Raw genomic sequence first — 24,345 nt, 5'->3', positions numbered from 1 at the left:
CCAATATTTGTCTAATAATAAGCTTTGAAATGTAATTTCCTGGAAAAGAAGAAGTCCGGAGTGATTAGGGAAAGCCCACAAGGTGTGTGTGAGGGGGGGGGGAGTGGGGCTCCGGGGAACAAGGCAGGACGGGAGATAGGGAGGGATAGTGGGAGTTTTAAGGTAAGGGCCTATCCCTGTGCAGCCATCTTTTAGCGGCGCACCAGGGAGACATGAACAGGAATGTCCAGATACCTCTTGTTCTAATCTCCATAGACTGAAAAGTTAAGGCAGAATAGAAGTCAATAAATTACATTACATTACATTAGTGATTTTTATTCCGCTTGTACCTTGCGGTTCAAAGCGGATTACATAAGAAGAGAACTGGACATTTCCAGGATGGTACATGACAATAGAGAATACAGTTTGAGGATAGAGACTTAATAACAGAATGATAGTAAAGACTTAATAACATCGGAAGATGTTTTGGACGGCAGTGTTTTGGTTTCTTGGGGGATGGGGTGAGGGAGGTTATAAATGTAATATAATGTAATTAGTAACTTGAGTACATTTGCACTCCTGTTTCTTCTTGCCAACAAGGACTGAATATGATATGGTCGGCATTATCAATTCAAACTTTGAATTTTTTTATTAATTTATTGGCTTTTATCTGTGCAGTAATTGGATATATTATTGATCTCTAGTTTGGCTGTCACACTGATTCACAATTTGATATCTTCAAATACAGTACTTTCACAATTCACAATAATATCTTCTTTTTAGCATCCTTTATTTATTGGTGTAATGCACAATGTTAATTAGATCCCTGCTATTGGCTTATAAGATCTTTCTTTCCAGATCTTTCATATTTCTGATCTTATATGTGAAATATCATTATGTTTTCCTTTTTTAAGATCATTATGAGAATATATGGATGTCATTCATATGTTTCTATATTTTTATGTTTGTTTGTCCCTTAGACAACATATGGACTCCTGAGGCAGAATCTCAGACAAAAACACGAACCATATTGGGTTTATTTTCATCATTAAAGCACATCTATTCATCATCTAGACTCAACTCTGTGTGTTAATACCCAGTTGATGTGTACTGTTCCTATCCTCACTTTTTTCTTTTCTTTATTTCTGTGAAACAAAATCAAAACAACATCAAAATAATTCCATTATTTGCATTTTGAAAGGCACATGTACAAATTAAGTCAGATTTCTGCTTTGAAAAGTAATGCTTCCTGCTTCCCAGTATATGTATTTTTCCATTCTACAATCATACAAAATTTAATGAGGTGGAAAAGTACTTTATAATTTTATATTGCAAAATATGATTGCCTCAGTTTGTCTACCAGCTGATTGAAAGCATCCTATAATTGTATTACTGTTTATGGCTTGTAGCATTGTTTTCACAATAGCTGTATCATTACCATTTCATAACAGAAGAAGAAACCTATGGAGAAGATGTACGTGATACAGGCTTTTTATTCAGTTAATAAAACACAATGTGAAAGTGTAAATCCATTAGCTTTCCATATCAGTTTTTGGGTAGGGACTCAACACGGTCTGTGTTTCGAAAAAAATATCTTCCTCAGGGTCCTAATAATGTGAACATAAAATGTAAGAGCAATGAGAGAATGCAAGCAGTTTATGTGAAAGTGAGACTGAGAGTGAGAATGAAACCAAAATGTGGTTAGTGAGTAATGAAAAATTTGTAAGATGGAATATGTGTGATAACATCCACGTGACTTGTGAAATAATGGCTTCAAAATTATTGACTCTAACTAATGAAGGAATGCATATCAATCTGAGTGATGATGATGATGTGTACCATGAAGGACAAGAAGACCATTAACTTAAACCTATAATGAAGCGTGCAGATGAACCCAGTGGAATTGTGCTAAGTCATTAATAAATGTATAGGATATAGTAAATTAACAGAGGAGTCTATGTTTGAAAGTGAAAGCCAAAAATGGATGAAAAAGGGGTATGATGCCCTTAAGAGTAAGAAAAATATAAATTTTTAAAATCAGATGTACAGTGAGTAAAAGGGGATTATTTCAAGAGATTAAGGGCTCCTTTTATCAAGCCGCGCTAGTGGTTTAATGCGCATAATAGCATGCGCTAAACCGCCAGCTGCGCTAGCCACTACCATCTCCTCTTGAGCAGGCGGTAGTTTTTGGCCAGCGCAGAGGTTAACGTGTGATGAAAAGTCGCACGCATTAACCCCGCTAGCGCGGCTTGATAAAAGGAGCACTAAATATAGACATAAAATCTCATACAAATGTATGAAATCATGTGTATCTAATGAGCTACAGAGTCTCCACACCAATTCAAATGGATCAAAAACTACTGCTAAAGAGTAAAATGATGGAGAGTAAGACCAATGCCCATCGAAACTAGAAAAAAGCTAGCTAACACAACCAGTGTGTTTTAAAATTAATTATAATTTCAATATGTGTTCAACTGGAAGCAAATTTCATTGTGAGAGAGCTTGTGGGGATAAGCTGGAGCCCAAAGATACAAGTATATACTATATATGTAAGCTGTAAAAAAAAAAACCCCATGAAAATGTGTGAAGGATTTTTGGGCAAAACCCAAAACCAGGAAAACACATTGCTATACTATGTTATATAGTGTCTAAAAAACAGTAAAACATGATCTGAAACATAAAAATAGATGGCGTAAACATCCTTAAAACCACAGTCATCTATAAAGCCATAATATATCCGCAAAGACAAGGATTAAAATCAATAAGAATATAAAAATATGAGTATCAATTTAGAAGACATCTTGAATAAGTATACACAATGAACTAAAAACTTATAAAGGAGAATGTAAATAAATTTCTGTGAAGGCATGTATTCAGGGGAACCCAGATGAACTTTGGAAACAAAAGGCCAAACTACTTAAGATAAAACCCCAGTTCCTGAGGAGATATCTAATGGTCTAACTATAAACCACCACTGCTGAATCTACCGATAAAAATAGGTATATTTCAAATAGCCTAAGGGCTCCTTTTATGAAGATGTGTTAGGGCCTTAACGCACGGAATAGTGCATGCTAAAATGCCACATGAGCTAGCCGCTACCGCCTCCTCTTGAGCAGGTGGTAGTTTTTCAGCTAGCGTGTGCCATAGCACGCGCTAATCTGGTGCGTTGGTTAAAAACGCTAGTGCACCTTTATAAAAGGAGCCCTAAATCTTAGACATACAGAAAAATGCCTTAAATGATACATATTAGCAAAAGTAATCTGGGAGACACTATTTTTAGATATGATGGATGTCCAGGAAAGCTGCTATTCTAAACCTTTCCACCAACATGTAAGGCCAACACTTGACAATTTGGGTCGGGATACGAAAGCAGAAAACCCGAGTTAATTATTATTATTATTTTTTATTAATATTACAAAATTATCCCATCTAGTGCAAGAATGAAAATTAAAATAGTTGAGGCGAACATGGACTTACTGATTGTGTCAAAATCAATGGTTTGTCATGAAAAGCCATCCAGTGCAAAGCTGTGGACAAGTGAAAAAGCGCAGCGGGAAACTCAATATTTGAGGCAGCTGGTGATAACGTTGGCTAAGGGTAATGCCGACATTGATGATGTCGATTAGACCTGAGCACCAAATAATGTTTAAGAAACCAAAAGTTGCTAGGTAAATAGTGAAAAAATATATATATATATATATATATATATATATATATATATATATATACATCGAATTTTAAGATGAACAGATGAGGGGAATGATTGGATGGGTAAACATCACTGTTTTTGAAAAGGTTTAGGGATAAAATAATAATGATTATGAATGGAATGAATAAAAATAATGTGAGGAAATATATGTAGGGATGGTGTGAGTATACTGTGAGTGTGTATTGAAGCATGTGAAAGATATACTTAAAACATGCAAAATTGTGTTATATATAAAGATTGCAGAATGCTAAAAGATCAATGATCAACGGTGTGTGAATAAAGACTGGTGGTATGGTAATGAAAAAGTATGTGTAAAAATGTGTTACGTAGTGTTAAAAACTGATGTTCTATTGTAAAGAGTGCATGGTTTGTAATGAACTATGAAAGAACAATTATCAAATGCGAAATAAGATATATATAAAATCTACACAAAATGAACATCAAATTAAATAAGTAAAAACAAATAAATTAGTGATCGAAAGAAATATACATCAATATAATATATGTATCGGACACTACAGAAAAAAATTTGATATCCTGATTTTCATTATCAGCTGTAAATAAATCACAGTAAAATAACACGTATAACAAATTACAGAATACATAATGACTAGTAAGCTATAAGGTAAAAAATTAGAAACTAATATCTGTACATAAATAACAAAAATAAATAACCTCTGGTTGAATAAACTATTGACCAAATGAAATATATATCAATGTAATATATGTAACATAGAAACATGATGGCAGATAAAGTCCAAATGGCCCATCCAGTCTGCCCATCCACAGTAAACATTATCTCTTACTCTCTCTGAGAGATCCCAAGTGCTTATCCCAGGCTGTCTTGAAATCAGACACAGTCTCTCAGCCTGTTTTACAAAGCTGCGCGGCAACAGCCCCAAAGCCCTTTAAATCTCTATGGGCTTCGGGGCCATTACGGCTTTGTAAAACAGGTCCTCTGTCTCCACCACCTCTACCGGGAGACTGTTCCACACATCTACCACCCTTTCTGTAAAAAAAAGTATTTTGTTAGATTACTCCTGAGCTTATCACATCTTTTTTTCATTAAATAATTTATTAAAATTTTTTTTAATTTATAAAGATACAACATATCAAATCAAATGAAAAATACAAACAGAAAAGCATAAATCAGAAAAAGTCATAGGGTGTCATAACATAACATAACATATGAATCCAAATTAAGCATAATACATTAATCATTAAGTTTCAATAAACATTCCCATATGTGCCTAAATTTCTCTAAATTACCACATTTAATTGTATAAATCTTCTCACACTTACTATACAAGCATAACATATTCCAGCATATATTATATTCTAATTTAGAAAAATCCTTCCAATTAATGACAATAGTTTTAAGCGTTAACATTAGTAACATCTTTAACAGTTGTGCTTTATGGGTACTTAAAGAAGTCTGATCTGTAAAATGAAATATAGGGTCTGAGTTTGGCTGAGGGAGGAGTGATGACTCGAGTTCTGGTCATGGAGGTGTTCGATGGTCTGGTTTGTTTTATTTGGTTTATTGATGTCTGTTATTGAGGCATCTTGTATGACTTATGAAATTTTATACTTTGATATATGTGTGGATTTAGCCAGTTTTGGCCTTAAAAGATATCCATCATTAATATGACGTGTATGTTATATGTACTTTGATTTGATATGTAAGTATGTAATTTGTTATAGTGTGTCTCTGAAGTGTTTTGTACCATAAAATAAATCTTTTATTTTGTATGTTAATATGTAACTCGCCATGGATAAAGGCGGGTGAGAAATAAACAAACCCAAAAACACCTAATATAATTATTGGATAAGACAGTGGTTCCGTTATGGACAACAAATGTGAAATTGTTGTCCATATCTTATCCCAATAAGAGGCAACATATGGACATTTGAATAGCATATGCTCCATCTTTACATGACCAAAAGAGCTGTCCCTTGGATGCATCAATTTTATATAAATTTCACTTTGTATATATAGAATCACATCTTCACTTCATCCTATGCCCTCTCAATCCAGAGCTTCCTTTCAAATGAAAGAAACTCGACTCATGCACATTTACGTCACTTAGATGTTTAAATGTCTTTATCATATTTCCCCTCTCCTGCCTTTCCTCCAAAGATTGAGATCTTTAAGTTTGTCCCCATTCGCCTTATGATGAAGACCATGCACCATTTAATAGCCTTCCTCTGGACCAACTCCATACTTTTTATATCTTTTTGAAGGTGTGGCCTTCCAGAAATGTACATAATATTCTAAATAAGGTCTCACCAGAATCTTATACAGTCTTCCTACTGGCCATATCCCCCCCCCCCCCTATGTACCCTAGCATCCTTCTAGCTTTCGCCATCACCTGTTCAACCTGTTTGGCCACCTTAAGATCATCATATACAATTACACCCGTTCTTCTGTCATGCATATAAGTTCTTCACCCCTTAAACTGTACCATTCCCTCAGGTTTTTGCAGCCCAAATGAATGACCTTGCATTTCTTAGCATTACATTTTAGCTGTCAAATTTCAGACCATTCTTCAGTCTGCGTCAGGTCTTTTTTCATGTTATTCACACCATCCTGAGTGCCTATTCTATTGCAGATTTTGGTATCATCCGCAAAGAGGCAAATCTTACCTGATAGCGCTATAGCAATATCGTTTATAAAAATGTTAAAAAGAATAGATCCAAGAATAGAACCTTGAGGTATAGACAACACTAAAAGAAATTCAATCTCCTAATTTTTGTTATTACCTGTGCATAAATGACTGAAAAATAATATCTGTAACAAATTACAGAATGTGTGATGACTAGAAAGTTATAAGATAAGCAATGAGAGGATAATAAATTGCATAAAATATGTGAAACAAAAACAAAATCAAAATAATTCCATTATTTGCATTTTGAAAGGCACATGTACAAATTAAGTCAGATTTCTGCTTTGAAAAGTAAGGCTTCCTGCTTCCCAGTATATGTATTTTTCCATTCTACAATCATACAAAATTTAATGAGGTGGAAAAGTACTTTGTAATTTTATATTGCAAAATATGATTGCCTCAGTTTGTCTACCAGCTGATTGAAAGCATCCTATAATTGTATTACTGATTTTGGCTTGTAGCACTATTTTCACAATAGCTGTATCATTACCATTTCATGACACTAACTGTATTGAATTCAGTTTGTTGTAAGAACCCTGACTTAAACACGTATTTGCCTGAACAAACAATTTATTAATGTGCTCCAGATGCTCTTTAGTTTATTAACTGTTGCAAATACTCCTTACCACTTCCATTGAGATAATCTCTTGGATTCCTTAGACTGCAGTACATGCAGGAATGGATATACTGTATTTGGTTTTCAAATAATTTTGCCCTACCACTTTCCTAGTCCAAATACTGTCAATAAACTGCTCAGATAAGTAAATGGAAAGGGTAGATGTGAATCGCTTGTTCACTCTTTCAAAAAAATACTAGAACTAGGAGGCATGCGATGAAGCTACTAAATGGTAGATTTAAAACAAACCAGAGAAAATATTTCTTCACATAATGTGTAATTAAACTCTGGAATTTGTTGCTGGAGAGTGTGGTGAAATCAGTTGCCTTAGTGGGGTTTAAAAAAGGCTTGGATAATCAATAATAATAAAATGCTAGAAGCGCATGCGCTCTTGAAAATTCGTGAGCGGTGGTGCCGTGAGGTGTACTTCTGTGCCAGTTCTCACGGCGCCTGCGCGTGACTGTGCAGAAGACACCAGCGACTCCTCCCTCCCGTTCCTCGCAAGCCGCTCTCCACCTCCGTGCAGAAGAAGGAGTCGCCGTGTCACCTCCCGCCCTCACTCGCCGCTGCCGCCGCTGATCCTCCTCTTCAGAGCAGCCTGCGATTGTGGCCGGCTTTAAAGAACCTCGCAGGCCGCTCTCCAGCTTCAGTAGCACGCTCCCTCTGACGCACGGGATCGCGTCAGAGGGAACGTGCTACCGAGTTGGAGAGCAGCCTGCGAGGTTCGCTAAAGCTGTCCACCACGATCGCAGGCTGCTTTGGTGAAGAGGAGCAGGCCAGAAGACGCCTGGATGTTGGGAGGGTAAGAAGGGAATCAATACCGGGAGTCAGGGGGAAAGGGAAAGGGGGCTGCTTTGGGGGGAGGGGTGTGCTGGGGGAGACAGAAGGGGCCATGGATAGGGAGAGGGAAAGGGGGCTGCTTTGAGGGAAGGGGTGTGCTGGGGGGGAGACAGAAGGGGCCATGGAGAGATAGGGAGAGGGAAAGGGGGCTGCTTGGGGGGGGGGAGGTGTGCTGGGGACATCCAGCTTTGCTTGGGGGAGGGGGGAGATAGAAGAGGGCCATGGAGAGACAGTTAGGGAGAGGGAAAGGGGCCTGCTTTGGGGGGGAGGTGTGTCTTGGGGGCAGACAGCTTTGCTCAGGGGGGGAAGACAAAATGATACAGACAGCGGCCAAGGAGAGAGAGAGAGAGAGAGAAAGAAACACAGACAGACAGACAGACACATCTATTCTAGCACCCGTTAATGTGTTTCCTATAAGAGAAGTCCATAGGTCATTATTGAGTTGGTTTGGGGAAATCCACTTCTTATTCCTAGGATAAGCAGCATAAAATCTGTTTTACTACTTGGGATCTAGCTAGGTACTTGGGACCTGGGTTGGCCACTGTTGGAGACAAGATGTTGGGCTTGATGGATCTTCAGTCTGTCCAGTATGGCAATTCTTATGGTATGCGGTAAGAAAGCAAGCCACTACTTGGCTTGCGATCTTGTGTTTGTGGATTTGACTCTCCTATGTTATACTTTATTATGAGGTAAGAAAGACCAGATTTCTTACAAAGAAGCTGGAGTTCATTTTGCTTCTGGGGAGATTCTTTTAGCCATCAACTTGATCAACTAACAAGCAATCCACTTTGATCAGAGATCACGTTAATGTACAAAGCTTTATCTTTATTGGGTGCTTGATATACCACCTTCTCAGAAAGACAATTAGTGGTTTACAAACAAAAACATTATATGAGTGAGAAGTGAAAAGAACTACAGCAATAACATAGGACAGATGAGAGAAAAGAGAGCTGGGAATAAATCAATAACCTCCTGGAAGGCCAGTTGAAAAAGATGAGTCCTCATAATGGTTTTACATTTTGTATAAGATTGTTCAGCCCAAATATATGGTGGAAAGGAGTTTTATAAGGAGAGTGCCACAGCAAAAAAAAAGGCAGAATGACAGGCCGACTCCAATCTGGACAAATAGAAAGGGGAAGATCAGGGTGTTCCATATATTATAAAAGGACAGATGTAACACATATAGTCTCAAGCTTCATCCATTCTTCCTTACTCTTTCCTACTTTCCTTACTCTCCTATCTCTCCTGCCATCCTGCACCCTGCCCACCTACTTTGGAACAATATCTGTCCCTCTTGTGGTCTTGCATTGCTCTCTCCATTAGTCCAGCACCTCTCCTCTGCTTTCTTCCTCCTCTTTTTGGTTTGGTCTCTCTCTTCCCTTCACTTCACCCAGGTCTGGCATCTCCCCTCCCCTCTCTTACTCCTTCCTCCTCCTCTCTCTGCACAGGCCTGCCTCCCCGATGTGAAGGCATGTTCCCCGTCACGAAGGCCTGCTCCCCGCTGCGACAACCTACTCCCCCCGCAAAGGCCTCTCCCCCGCCAGGAAGGCACTCTTCCTCTCCGCTGCAAAAGCCTGCTCCCCCCGCAAGCCTGCATGTTCCCCCAGCTTCCCCACTTTTACCTTAAGCAGCTAATACGGCAGCCTGCAGTATCTCTGGTGCTATAGCGATCCCTGCAGCTGCCCGTCGTCCTCAGTGGCACGTTCTCTCTGCCACGATCCTACCCCTGATGTCAGAGCAGGAGCAGGACCGTAGCAGAGATAACGTGCCGCTGAGGACGACGGGCAGCTGCAGGGATTGCTATAGCACCAGCAGTCCTGCAGGCTGCCGAATTAGCTGCTTAGGGTAAGAGTAGGGAAGCTGGGTGAACATGCAGGCCTTTCCGACTGACCCTACCCCCTCAACTAGGAGCAGCAGCGGACGGCCAGCAAGAGGCAGCGCTGCCGCTCCTGCTTTAGGAAGGCACGGGGGGAAGGGTCGATCATCAAATTGGGAGGCCGATTTTTTTTAAAAATTGAATCGATTCAAATCGATTCAACTGAATCGTGAATCGGGCAGCACAACTGGGAGCGCTTACCACTTAGAAAACAGATGTCGGTAAGGACTTCCATGCTAATGGCCACATGCACAGTTGGGAAATTAACTAAAGAAACTGAAAATGTGGCCAATTTATAGCCATGCTAAAAATGGTCTTAGTGCATAGGAAACCTACGGGCTAGACAGAGCACAGGTCACTTTTTAGTACAATTTAGTAAAAGGGTCCCTGTATAAAAGTGCACTCCTGTTGATATTTGGAATGAGTTAACCAGATGGCAATAGCCATCGACCAGTTAACTTGTATCTCGGCAGCTAACTGGCCATTTTCAGCAGAAGATAACTGGTTATCCCAGCTGAAAATCACTGGTTGGAATCCTGGGGGCATTCCAGGGGTGGGTCTAATTATAGGCCCAGATTTTCAGCACTAACCAGCCAAGATTAGCACATAGATAGAACCACAAAAATAGCAGTCCTATCTTTATGTGCTAGCCTATGGCCAGTTAGCACTGAATATCAGCTACGCAGTTATCAGCTAAGAGGGAAAGTCTATAAACAGCACCCTACCGGCACCTAAGTTAATTGGGAAATGCCGTTTGAAACGGCAAGCAACATCAAATTGAAAGCACCTACTGACTCGCACCTACTGAATTGCACCGTTGGAGGCACCTACTGATGCCTAATGCCACTATAGGCATGGCTAACGGCAGAAGTGGCATTAGGCATTGTAAAGTGCCCATGTAGGTAGGATTCACAGCAAAGTTAGGCACCAGAAATGAAAGACTTGAACATCCTGGCCTACATTTCTGCAGCCTATCTTTCCTGGAGGTTCGATTCTCTAAATTGTGCCGTCGTGTGATTGACACACAATTGGCAACCACTGATATCAGTGCTGTTTGGAGAATCTGGGCCTAACTGCCTTTTAAAAAAATCTGGATATTGTGCCAGTCACCAGAAATAGCCCTGCGTTGAATATTCAGGGTCAGCGAAAGTGGCAGGTTTTAAGTACACTGTCAGCTGAATATCAGCCCCATTGTATTTTCCATATCTATCAGTATATCTTACTTTACAGAATGAATATCAAATGCCAAAATGAAAAAAAAAAGAATTTTAGTAAACTCTTGGATTTTTTATTTGTTCACAGATTATTTTTGGAAGATTGTTCCAATGTACAGGAGCAAACCAAAAAAATGTACTTGAGTGTAGCATAAGAACATAAGAATAGCCTTATTGGGTTAAACCAATGGTCAGACCAAAGGTCCATCTAGCCCAGTATCCTGTCTTCGTGGAGGCCAATCCAAGTCACAATGACATGGCAAAATCCCAAATATTAATAGCATTTCATGCTACCGTCCCTTGTCTGTCTCAACAGCAGACTATGGACTTTTCCTCCAGGAATCTGTCCAAACCTTTTTAAAAACCAGCTACATTAACTGCTCTTGCCACATCCTCTGGCAACGCGTTTCCAGAGCTTGACTATTCTCTGCATGTAAAACATATTTCCTCCTATTGATTTTAAAAATATTACTCTGTATGACAAAAAAAAAAAATGGTCAGCAAGTCTAGTCATAAGCCATACTGTTGAATAATTATAGTTGTGAAGCATTTTACTTATCACTATAACTGAATGCCACCACTCTCTGTACCTTAACCACTCTAGTAGCTGTGGCTGCGTGTTGCGTCGACATTTCTCTTATATATAAGGCTTAAATCAGGCTTGTATCCTGCAGACAATTTGCTTGATTTCTATTCTTTGGATTATTATGTGTACAGCATGCTTGTATCTTGCCTCGTTAACATTTCACCTTTTTGTGCTTATATATTTTAAATCAATAAAATCTTTGAACTAAAAAAAAAAAAAAGTATTACTCTGTAACTTTATTGAGTGTCCCCTAGTCTTTGTAAATCTTGATGCAATAAAAAAAATCGATCCTTCATATGGTTTCTCCAGGGGGTTGTAGTCTCCCACTATTGAGAACTGTTGCTGTGACAGCTGGGTTATATTCTTTCTGTCTTAAAATTTCATGGTGAAGGAACAAAAATAGATGAATAATCTGAGTAGCTGTGAACGAAAGGTCATGAAGCCCAAGCTCAAGCTCACTCAGGTTCTAATTCTATAAGAAGTTTCCAAATTTGCAAAAGGTAATTTGTTGTATTTTTGTTTCAGGTGCCTACTGATTGGGAAAGGACCTCTCTGCAGATGAACAGCCAGGTTGGTTTTGCCTTCAAGCACAGCCCACAGACTGGCAATGCCTTCAGGACCAGTGGAGGGTTCAGCAATGGCTCACTTGTTGCTGAAGATGAATCACAAGAGTTTGATGACTTAATATTTGCTTTAAAGGCAGGTGAGTGACATTTTTTTATTGTAGAAGCAAAATCTTTGATCTAGTGACAGGTTTCAATTCTTACCCATAGCCTAAATTCATAATCCACTCTTGCAGAAAGTGCTTTCACAAAGCACCCTATTTACAATTGAATTTTCGCAAGTATCAAAAGCATAGCACGGTGTCCTGCAAACTTTTTTTTGGGCTCCAGCACACTAACAGAGCAAATGTCATTCTGTGGCACACCCACAACCCTGCCCTGTTCCACCCTTTGCCCCGCCCCACTCCATCCCGCTCCATACACTATCTGCAGGCTCAGCGCTCATTTCTCATGTGCTAAAACATATATATTATATTTTAGCATGGAGGCTTGTTTGGAGGCAGAGAATAGGTGTTCCCTGTGCTAATTGGTTAGTGTATGGGCATCAGTGTATGCTGATTATGATAGGATTAGTACAGGAGCCCTTAATGTTTACTAAATAGGTAATGTGAGAGCTCATGCACTAATGGCCATGTGTTAATTTCAACAAAAAAGGGGAAATCCAACAAAGTCTGCAGTATATCAAACAGCAAGGAGAAACCAAACAAAAACTGCAGGCGATGTTTATTATACCAATGATAAAATGCAGTAAATATACAACCTTATTACCAACCCTGGGACCCAACACAGTCCATGTTTCGGACAACACACCTTCCTCAGGGGTCCTAATAGATATAAATAACAATCTTAAAATTATGTAATTAGTCCTTGATCTCAAAAGATGGTGTGATGTTTATAGTGTGATGGTGCCATGCAAATAATGTGATAGTGCACTATAAACATCACACCATCTTTTGTGATTAAGGACTAATTACATAATTTTAAGATTGTTATTTATATCTATTAGGACCCCTGAGGAAGGCGTGTTGTCCGAAACACGGACCGTGTCGGGTCCCAGGGTTGGTAATAAGGTTGTATATTTACTGCATTTTATCATTGTATAATAAACATTGCCTGCATCTTGTACATAGCCTGCAGTTTTTGTTTGGTTTCTCCATGTGTTAATTTCACAATTTACACATGACTATTAATAGGAAAATGGCAATGTTGGCCAAAAAAAGTCCTCTGCGCATGGGAAACCCATGCACTAAAACCAGCACAGGCCACTTTTTAGCACTGCTTAGTAAAAGGGCCCCATAGTGCCTTATTGCCCTGTTATAAAAATTACCCTCAAAATGGGTATCTTTCTGGACTTCTCACCTAGGCATTTTTTTATAAAACCCATCCCCAAGTGTTATTTTTACGGCAGAAATATGTCCACAGAGGACCCTATGATCTCTGACCTAGTTGGCATTAAGGGGGCTTTCTACTTGTAATTTTAGTTGGTTGAAGATATGTGTTAAAACGTGTTTCTAAGAATTAGTTTTAGTGGACATAAACAAATTGCTCAGCTTGAATTGGAGCAATCCAATTGACAGTTGACATTCTGTACATGTGTGAAATCAATGCAATAAACCCAGTCCATAAAAAAAGACATGTAAAGGCTGCCCGTATGCTTGTATTGCCATAAATCAGATCCTTATCAACCTTCTGCAGTTCATGTAATCCATCATATTTTATAATGTTCGTCTAGGGTTTCTTATGGTTGTTTTGCAGTTTATCTGAGACACTTTTCCAGTATAGCATTGTAGGCCTCTTGAAGCGTTGAAGGCAGGAAGCAACAGTGCGGCCAAGTTTTCTGCCTTTCTCAGTGTGGGTTTCCACCCTATCATGTTATTGCTTACACAAACTAATAAATGTAGCAGTGGGAAGTAGATATTTTGGTCTTGGCAGATCTCTAGTGTTAGTATAACATCAGTAGGAGGCCAGTGATTATTGTGTCTATGTTCTGTGTACATAAAAATATTAGAGGGAGAAAGAACACTGGCTTCTGAAAATGTGTTCCTGTGCACTTAGTCCTAGAGTTTTGTAGGTTATTATTTGACAAGTGGGGCCCCACATCCACTGTGCAGGTTCTACCCCCTTTTTAGAACTCTTCAGTTTAGGCACCGTATGAGAACAGTCTTCAAACTGACTGCATCAGGGCAAAGCCTGTATGCATGTTTTACATGTGGGATGTGTATAAATTGACTTTGAAATGGCAATGAGTACAAAGCATGTGAGGCCAGTTTGTACCTGCTTTTTCTGCATGTTGAATTCTCACTGGGAAAAGAAAGTGAATATGTGATTTGGATTTTTATGTTTTTCAAACATAAACACATTCCTGGGAACACCTTGGCTCCGATTCTCAAAATGAGGCTGGAATTGGCCGACATCTGATAAAACAGTGCAGGTCACATGTCACTCAAACTGCAGCGCTGTTTTGAGAATTGTGACCTGCGTCGAAAATAGGCACCGGAAAGGTTTTACAGACCTCCATTTCCGGTGCCTATCTTCAATGTAGAATCACGCTTAGTGGCACCGAATGTCAATCCCACCCATAACCATACCTCTTTTGAAAATTGTGCACCAGTAAGCATCTGCGTAGTCACGATTCAGCTGCCTTTTATTGTAGGTACCTCGCAGCACTGGCTTTTTTTTAATAATTAGTTTTTAATTGGTTTTCAATGGCATGGTCATTTACCGCATCATTAATGGCCAGTTAAAACACTTAACTTAGGTGCTGTTTGGGCACCTACTGGCACTTTCTGGACTGCTCCATTTTGAGAATCCAGGCCCTTAGGATTAGCAGAGTTCACATTGATGATTGATGTTCCTTATGGGTTTTGCTTTTTTTTTTTTTTTTTAGTTATTTTGCTGCCACCTGTGGTAATAGCATAACATAACAATGTATTTCTATACCACAATACCATTAAGTTCTATGCGGTTTACAAAATAGAATTTAAAATACTCCACATAAACAGTTGAATGTAATACATATTTGAGCCATTTTACTAAAGATTAACTTAGAAACTTAGAAAATGACGGGAGAAAAGGGCTATAGCCCACCAAGTCTGCCCATTTCAAGTATCCGCCCCCCTGAATTCACTCCCTTAGCGAACCCACGTGAATATCCCATTTTCTCTTAAAATCTGTCACGCTGCTGGCCTCAGTCACCTGCAGTGGGAGTTTGTTCCAATGATCCACCACTCTTTCGGTGAAGAAGTACTTTCTGGAGTCGCTATGAAACTTCCCTCCCCTGATTTTCAGCGGATGCCCTCTGGTGGTCGAGGGTCCCATGAGACAGAAGATATCATCTTCCGACTCGATACGTCCCGTGACGTACTTAAACATTTCAATCATGTCTCCCTTCTCTCTTCGTTCCTCCAGTGAGTACAGCCGCAATTTTTTCAGTCTTTCTTCATATGTAAGATCCTTGAGCTCCAAGACCATCCTGGTGGCCATTTGCTGAACAGTGTGTGTGTTAAATGGTGAATGATCTATTTTATGCCTATGGACCATATGGCACCCTAATGTCCAATAACATATGCTAAGCTTTAGTATGCATTGTTTGTTGCATAGGTTTGTTTTTTATTATTATTTTTTGGCTATATATAATAGGTTTTTATTCAGCTATATTAGTTGTTAAATATGTGACAAGGTGTAAGTTTCTTAGAAGCTTTTGATAAAGCTATACCTACACTGTTAGTATTATAATCGCCACACATTGTACAAGGGGCCGCTGAAAAGTTCTCAGCCCAACCAACAAAGTTGGGGCAGTCTCCACTGAGGGCTATAAACTTAGACAAGTGATTTTCCTCTTTTTCTATTCTGTCAGAAAAATACAGAACCAAAAAAGTGAAAAATCGCTGGACTAAGGACTCCTTTTACTAAGGTGCGCTAGCGTTTTTAGCGCGCGCGCTAACCTCGCGCTACGCACCAAGAACTAATGCCAGCTCAATGTTGGCATTAGCGTTTAGCGCACGCGGCAATGCAGTGCACGCTAAGCATGCGCTAAAACTGCTAGCACACCGTAGTAAAAGGAGCCCTAAGTGTATAGCTCTCAATGGAGACTGCCCCAACTTTGTTGGTTGGGTTGAGAACTTTTCAGCGGCCCCTCATAGGTTATCCCAATGCCTTCTTTTTTTATTTTTTTATTCTTTATTTATATTTCCAACAATTTACAAGAAAATAAACTTCTTGTCAGAGAAATACAGCATAAACATATGTTATACATTCAAAAGAAAAAGAAAACAGTGGCATATCTGATTATCCTTCCTTAGACCACAACCAAGGGGGAATTGGCTCAGAATTATAAGAAGCTTGTTAAATAATAAGAAAAAATATATAAAGAGTAGCTATAACGCAATTTAACTTGCCATTCTACTTGCACTGGGTCAAAACTTCAGGTCATCTTTTTCAACTCCAGAAAGGACTTTAGCTGGTCAGAAAGAAAAAAATATGTATTTAATGTGCATACTTTACAACGCATTTACAGGGGTATGCCAACAGGAAAGAGGATCCTAAAGCAATTGTTTCCTGCCTTAAATATAAGAACTGTTTCCATCTTTCCTGTGTGGTTTTTGAAACATCCATATATGCCCATATTTTTTTACCATAAAATAAAGATTTTGAAAATCTAAAGTACTGTTTCATAAATGAGTCCAGGTCCTGTTGGAAAACAAAGGAAATCAATAATGTAACTCTCTCCGCCACCTCAGAGATAGATTCTTCCAAGAAAGCAGATTTGTGAGGATTTACAAAGGGACCTGAACAAACTAGGAGAGTGGGCGACGAGATAGCAGATGAAGTTTAATGTAGAGAAATGTAAAGTCTTGCATGTAGGAAACAGAAACCCGAAGTACAGCTATACGATGGGAAGGCTGCTAATGGGTGAAAGTACCCAAGAAAAGGACTTGGGGATAATAGTGGACAACACAATGAAGCCGTCAGCATAGTGCGCAGCGGCCTTTAAGAAGGTGAATAAAATGCTGGGTACTATCAAGAAAGGTATTACAACCAGAACGAAAGAAGTTATCCTGCCGTTGTATCGGGCGATGGTGCGCCCACATCTGGAGTACTGCATCCAATACTGGTCGCCGTACCTTAAGAAGGATATGGCGATACTCGAGAGAGTTCAGAAAATAGCGACACAATTGATAAAGGTATAGAAAACCTTTCGTATGCTGAAAGATTGGAGAAAATGGGACTCTTTTCCCTAGAAAAGCAGAGACTTAGAGGGGACATAATAGAGACTTACAAGATCATGAAGCGCATGGAGAAAGTGGAGATGGACAGATTCTTCAAACGTTCGAAAACTACAAGAACAAGAGGACATTCGGAAAAATTAAGAGGGGACAGATTCAGAACCAATGCCAGGAAGTTCTTCTTCATCCAAAGGGTGGTGGACACCTGGAATGCGCTTTCAGAGGGTGTGATAGGACAGAGTACGGTTTTGGGGTTCAAAAAGGGATTAGATAATTTCCTGAAGGAAAAGGGGATAGAAGGGTATAGATAGAGTATTACTATACAGGTCCTGGACCTGATGGGCCGCTGCGTGAGCGGACCACTGGGCATGATGGACCATTGGTGGACCTTTGCTTATGTTCTTATATCAATTTGCAGAGCCTGTTTATTTTCACCCTCTCCTTCCCTAGACTCCTGGGGATATTTTATTGATGGTGGAAGATAATAAATTTTGTTGAATGGAGGTATATGTTCAGGGGAATATTTCAAAATTTCCACCACATATTTTCTGAACATTTCATATGAGGAAATCCCAGGAGTTTTCAGGAAGTTTAAAATTCTTACATTTAACCAGCGATTGAAGTTCTCTATATTTTCTATTTTTCGATATAACACAGCACTGTCTTTTATCACAATGGTTCTATAGGCTTGTAAAGACTGGACTTCATTTTGTATTTTAGTTAAGGAATTTTTTGTGTCAGCATTCGTCTGTTCAAAAACCTTTGTGCAGTTATCCAGTTTCTTCCCTAAAATCTTTACCTCTTCTGAAGTCTTCCTGGTTGCTACGTCGACCCTATGGAGCATTTTCAAGATGACTCCTAAAGTGTCCTCTCTGTCAGGAAACAAGTTCCCAGAGCTGGTCAACACCGGCAGAGGCTCCTCTGCCATGGATCCATCCTCCATGGAAGAATCGGGGGCATCTCCAGCAGCCGTGCTCTTGTCCTCCAGGGCAGCTACCTCAGTCGGACAGGGAGGTGCGGGTGAGAGTGAGATCTCATGCCCCTACAGGGTTGAGCGCCTCTGACTCTCCTCCACTGCGGGGCTTAACTAGCCCAATCTCAAGGCAAGTGTTGCTAGGCATTGCTCAATTGTAGGTTGATTTAACTGAGCCAAGGGTGTTGAGGAGGAAGGCATCCTCACGCTACCCTTTCTTTTGGTATGCGGCATATTTACAACTTGTAGGAAAACTCCTCCAAACAAGAGCAGATCTCAATGCGCCCAGCTTTGTGCCACCATCTTGACCACTCCCTCCCCATCCCAATGCCTTCTTATAAGACTAATTTGGTCCTACTATTAGTGTCATGACATACATATATTCAGAGCTTGATTTGGTACATGGGCCATCCTTGGTTTTTTTGGTGATTGTTCTCTCGCAAACATCCCCTTCCCTTCCTCAGACATAAGGGGCATATTATTATTGGTCCTCCCTCCTTCTCCTACTGCCACCCCCAGTGAGGTAAGTTTCTGAAAGTGCATCCTCCTTTCATAGAGATAGAGTGAGTACTGTAAGTAGGGCCTTGTCACTGTTCTGCTCTACCAGTTTGTGTGCACTCTGGTGGGTTGGGTCACTGTGAGGCTACTAAAAGCACTCTTTCTGCAGGACTTTCCAGGCAACTACCCTGCTTGCCCTACCCCTTAAGGCCAGCCATATGTGCCCAATTGAACAATACATATACTTTTTTCTAGTCTTAGGACAATTTTCAGACAGCCAACTCGTGCAAGTAAAACACTTTTTACCCATGTAAGTTTCTGAGAAAATTGACCTCTCCATAAAGCGCTTACCATTTGAAAATGCACAAGATCTGCACAGTTCATTTTTTCATGTTAACCCAGTTCTTAAATTTAGCACCATGTTCACTAAAGCTCAGCACATTCTGTTAGCAAATATAGGAACAATGTCCTAGAGTATGTGTCATATAAGGCCTTTTTTTTAAACATAAGAATTGCCGCTGCTGGGTTAGACCAGTGGTCCATTGCGCCCAACAGTCTGCTCACGCGGCAGCCCCCAGGTCAAAGACCAGTGCCCTAACCAAGACCAACCTCACCTGCATACATTCCAATTCAGCAGAAACTTGTCTAGCCTTGTCTTGAATACCTGGAGGGTGTTTTCCCCTATAACAGACTCCAGAAGAGCATTCCGTTCTCCACCACTCTCTGGGTGAAGAAGAACTTTCTTACGTTTGTACGGAATCTATCCCCTTTTAACTTTAGAAAGTGCCCTCTCGTTCTCTCTACCTTGGAGAGGGTGAACAACCTGTCTTTATCTACTAAGTCTATTTCCTTCATTATCTTGAATGTTTCGATCATGTCCCCTCTCAATCTCCTCTGTTCAAGGGAGAAGAGGCCCAGTTTCTCTAATGTCTCACTGTACGGCAACTCCTCCAGCCCCTTAACCATTTTAGTCGCTCTTCTCTGGACCCTTTCGAGTAGCACCGTGTCCTTCTTCATGAAAGGCGACCAGTGCTGGACGCAGTATTCCAGGTGAGGGCATACCATGGCCCAGTACAGCGGCATGATAACCTTCTCCGATCTGTTCATGATCTCCTTCTTAATCAATCCTAGCATTCTGTTTGCCCTTTTCGCCACCGCTGCACATTGCACGACAGCTTCATCGACTTGTCGACCAGTACTCCCAAGTCTCTTTCCTGGGGGGTCTCTCCAAGTACTGCTAGTTGATTTGAATTAGGTGCTAGGTCTTGAGGAGCAAGTTTGGAAGACTTTGTATCCCATGTGGAATCCACCAGTCTAAATAGTTCTTTGGTACTGAGAATGGAAGTTCCAATTTTAGAAGACTAAAAAGGACATCTTTTCTCTTTAATCTTTCTTTTATATGTTTGGATTCCTGATCTCCAAATAGTTTTATTATCTGTTTTACTGGATCTTAGCCAAGTTCTCTCTAGCCGTTCTAAAAGTTCTAAATCAAACCAGTCCTGGGATCTATGAACTCTTTTCCTCTTTATAGTACGGTAAGGAACAATAATATTTAATATGTCAATGCTAAATTTCTCCCAATCTTTAGCAAAATCTAGATCTTGGATTGTATGAAATTTAGAATTATATTGCTTCCAGAATTGAAGAGAATCAATCCTACCTCTTACCCTAATTACATCCTCATGTATACCTTTTAAACGAGTTAAATCACTCTGCAAGTGTATGGTGAAATTTAATATCAAGTGGTCTGACCAGATTGAAGGTAATCAATTTTCAGTTGAAGAAAATAGAATTGAAAGAGATAAGCCTTTTGAGGAAGAGGAAAATAGATCAGAATGATGTCCTTTTTTATGTGTTTCAGTAGGTTTTGGAAAAGAATTTAGGAGCTTAATCTCCAAATGGTACCCCATTTGTAGGCAGTGGTAGACATCCTACCACCTTCTCACCAGCCAATCAGGACACACATTTCTAAAAAAAATAAAATAAATCTGCGAAGATGGACGCCTAAATTTTAGGTGTATGTAGCATGTCTACAAAACACATAGGGGATGCTTAAGTCCACCCAAGGTGGGGTGTGGACGTGGTTTCACCTGGAAGTGACCTTGAGTGAGCTTAAGCGTCTCTACACTTTCTGTAGACAGTACAGAAATGCCTGAAATGTAGGCCTGCAAAATACTGGCCTACATTTCCCAACATGACAGTAGATACCACTTGCCATCAACTGATCATGGCATGGTAACCCCCAGGGCAGGATTAATTCTTCGATGGCACCTAGGCACCCAAGTACGCTGGGCCCCCCAGCCATGCCCCACCCATGCCCTGCCCATGCCCTGCCCCACCCTGCCCATGCTAAGCCCCTGTCCCGCCCCATTTATCTGTTTTCTTATTTACTTCTTTATTTCCACTTGTATTTCTTTTTAAAAAAAAAAAAAATTCAAAACAAAGATTAGCATACCAGTGCACAGTTTTCTTCTATGCAACCCCCAAACATATCTGAACAAATTCCCCTTCCTTCCCACCTACTTACCCAGGACTTTAACTCTGAACCCTTTCCATGCATATATAAAAGTGTTCAAATATTTGTAAAACAGTAATACTATCCGAAATATGTCTATATTAATAACCAAGTTTACAACGCCTCTCAACTGCCTCATTCTACATCAAGGGGTAGGGAACTCCGGTCCTCGAGAGCCATATTCCAGTCAGGTTTTCAGGATTTCCCCAATGAATATGCATTGAAAGCAGTGCATGCAAATAGATCTCATGCATATTCATTGGGGAAATCCTGAAAACCCGACTGGAATACGGCTCTCGAGGACCGGAGTTCCCTACCCCTGCTCTACATCAACCAACTATAACCCATATGTTCAAAGAAGTGTGGGATGAACACAGAGGATCTAGAATCAGAAAATAATATTAAATATTGAACTAAGGCCAGTACTGGACAGACTTGCACGGTCTGTATATGGCAGTTTGGGGGAGGATGGGCTGACGAGGGCTTCAATGGCTGGGAGGGTGTAGATGGGCTGCAGTAGGTTTTGACGGAGATTTCGGAAGTTGGAACCCAAGCACAGTACCCGGGTAGAGCTTTGGATTCTTGCCCAGAAATAGCTAAAAAGAAAAAATTTTAAAAAATTTAAATTGAATCAGGTTGGGCAGACTGGATGGACCATTTTGGTCTTTATCTGCCGTCATCTACTATGTCTGTAACTCCTCTAGCACGTTCCACTCCATGTATGTTAAATTGCAACAAAACAACAAGGCAAGCAGTCCACCAAAGAATCCAACATGAAACAAAAGAAGATTGGCAGAAAAATAAGGAGATTCAAATCAGGTTAATTCAAGGTGCTCCCAAGAACCATGCCTGATGCATTTTGCCAAACAAGGCTGGTCAACGCTAACAAAAAACCCACGTCTTTCATACAAACAGAACACAGAAAACACCTTTGCCTAATGTGGAATATGTAATCACAAACTAACCTATCTCCCTTTTACAAAACTGTATTTTTTAGCCACGGCCAGCACTAAAAAATGCTCTACAGTTTTGTAAAAGAGGGGATAAAATATAAATACGTAGACAAAGGTTAAATAAAACCACCAAAAAGCTGGACTCTGCATACAATGCAACACCACAGAAACAGCAATGTCCCCTAAAGATGTTCCCTAAAGCAAAAAAATAAATAAATAGAAATTTTTTTCTACCTTTGTCTTCTCTGGATTCTGCTCTCCTCATCTTCTTGTCACTCTCTTCTTTTCATCTTCTGTCCTTCTGTGCCTCTTCCAGAAATTGTCTGCCTCTCCCTTCCACCTCTTCTTCCCCCTCCCATTGGTGTGGCATCCCTCCTGCCTGAAAGCACCTCCATGACACCGGCAGGAGGGATGCCCACTCCTTCCTGCCTGATAAACACCCCCCTCCCGGACACAGGCAGAAGGGATGCCCACTCTCTCCTTTCTGAATGACCCCCCCCCCCCTGATATCAGCAGGAGGAATATCTACTGCCTCCTGCCTGAAACCCCCCTCAACATATAAACCCCCCCAACTGTCGAGAAGGTTTTACCATAAAGTGCAGGACAGAAAGTCTCAATAAACTTGGATGGTGGAGCCACTGCCCCAGGTGCCTCCCACCCTCGCTAAGCCACAGTTATTAGTAACTGGATCTGTGTTAAAATAGCATTAATTGTGATAAAATAGAAGAAAACAAACAATGAAGGTGACTGATAGATGTTCAGTTTCCTTTAGTGCAATGACTGGACACGATCGTGTTTCGGCCCCAACGGGCCTGCCTCAGAAGTCTGTATGTTGATGATACAACAGTAAACAAAAAATATTCAAAGTCTTCAATCGCAGATATTTCAAGAAAATGTTACGATTCTGAAGTAAAAAATGTGTGAGTTTTGTTTCTCAGACACAGCGGCACACATTTTTGACTTCAGAATCGGAACATTTTCTTGAAGTATCTGCGATTGAAGACTTTGAACATTTTTTGTTTACTGTTGTATCATCAACATACAGACTCCTAAGGCAGGCCCACTGGGGCCGAAACACGTTCGTTTCCAGTCATTGCAATAAAGGAAATTGAACATCTATCAGTCAACTTTGTTGTTTGTTTTCTGCTTTCACATTTGTGAAGGTAGTATCCTCTGTTTTCGGATACGTTTGTGATAAAATAGCCCATGTTAAAGGTAGCCCATCTAAATAACTTCCCCCCTAAATTTGCTATAAGAAGAATGTAAACTATTTACAAACATAGCCATTTCATAGTGCTAAATAGGTGTGTTAAAATTGAGGAATCTATGATAAAGTCAGACCTTGATAAGTAAGATAAGGAAAGATAGGTATAGATGTTGCTGAATGTTCCTTGAGGTATTTAGCAATGTCTATCTTCATTACAACTGGACCATTTCTGATATTTTTCTACCTACTTTCACTAGCTGCTTTTGGTTTATATTTTCCAGGTTCAGGCCTCAATGTGAGTGACAGTGAATCCTGCCATGGGAGCCAGGATGGGGGCAGCACACCTACCTCGCAGATCGTAGAACTTCGAAGAATACCCATAGCAGACACTCACCTCTAACCCTGTTTTTAATTCAGATGTAAAGATTTTTTTAACCTGCGTAGTTGCTTTTGCATTAAAATGCTACCATGTGATGTAGGATGCTATAAAAATTGTCTCAGGTGCTGAACAGGAAGATGGTTGATTTTCTTTCATTATGTCAGGAAACAGATTACAGAACAGTTTACAGTGACAGAGCATCAAGAGACAAAATGAAAAAATGACCCAGATGTGTGTTAACTAACCAGATGCACATATTTCATGAAATGTAGGCTACTTTTTTTTTTTTTTTTTGTAATGGACATGTTTTGTGTAACAGTATTTAATAAAACCTACAAAATGAATTTGTCTTGTACTGTATGAAGAGAAATATAACATTATAGGAGTTGAGAGAGCAATCCATTTCTATGAAGATGGGAAACTGGAATTAATGGATAGCATTTTGTCAAATTCTGTCTCTTATTACTAGTCAACTTAGCTAAAATTTCATAGACAGCTCCCAACCAATAACACAATGGGCATTAATAGCCTAGTCACTAAGTTAAT

At 40.0% G+C, this 24,345-nt stretch overlaps 1 protein-coding gene across 1 annotated transcript in view; it reads left to right on the top strand.

Annotated features, from left to right (window-relative positions):
• ADGRV1 (adhesion G protein-coupled receptor V1) overlaps nt 1-24,068 on the top strand; it is a 786,618-nt gene extending 762,550 nt beyond the window's left edge. The window contains exons 89-90 of the mRNA XM_033919809.1: nt 12,012-12,189; nt 23,702-24,068. Coding sequence (XP_033775700.1) covers nt 12,012-12,189; nt 23,702-23,820 — 297 coding nt within the window. The 3' untranslated portion in view covers nt 23,821-24,068. The remainder of the gene's footprint in view (nt 1-12,011; nt 12,190-23,701) is intronic.
• Nucleotides 24,069-24,345: the final 277 nt, after the last annotated feature.

Source organism: Geotrypetes seraphini, chromosome 1 (genome assembly GCF_902459505.1).
Source record: "Geotrypetes seraphini chromosome 1, aGeoSer1.1, whole genome shotgun sequence".
Classification (NCBI taxonomy): Eukaryota; Metazoa; Chordata; class Amphibia; order Gymnophiona; family Dermophiidae; genus Geotrypetes; species Geotrypetes seraphini.
This window is presented reverse-complemented; position numbering and strand designations above follow the sequence as displayed.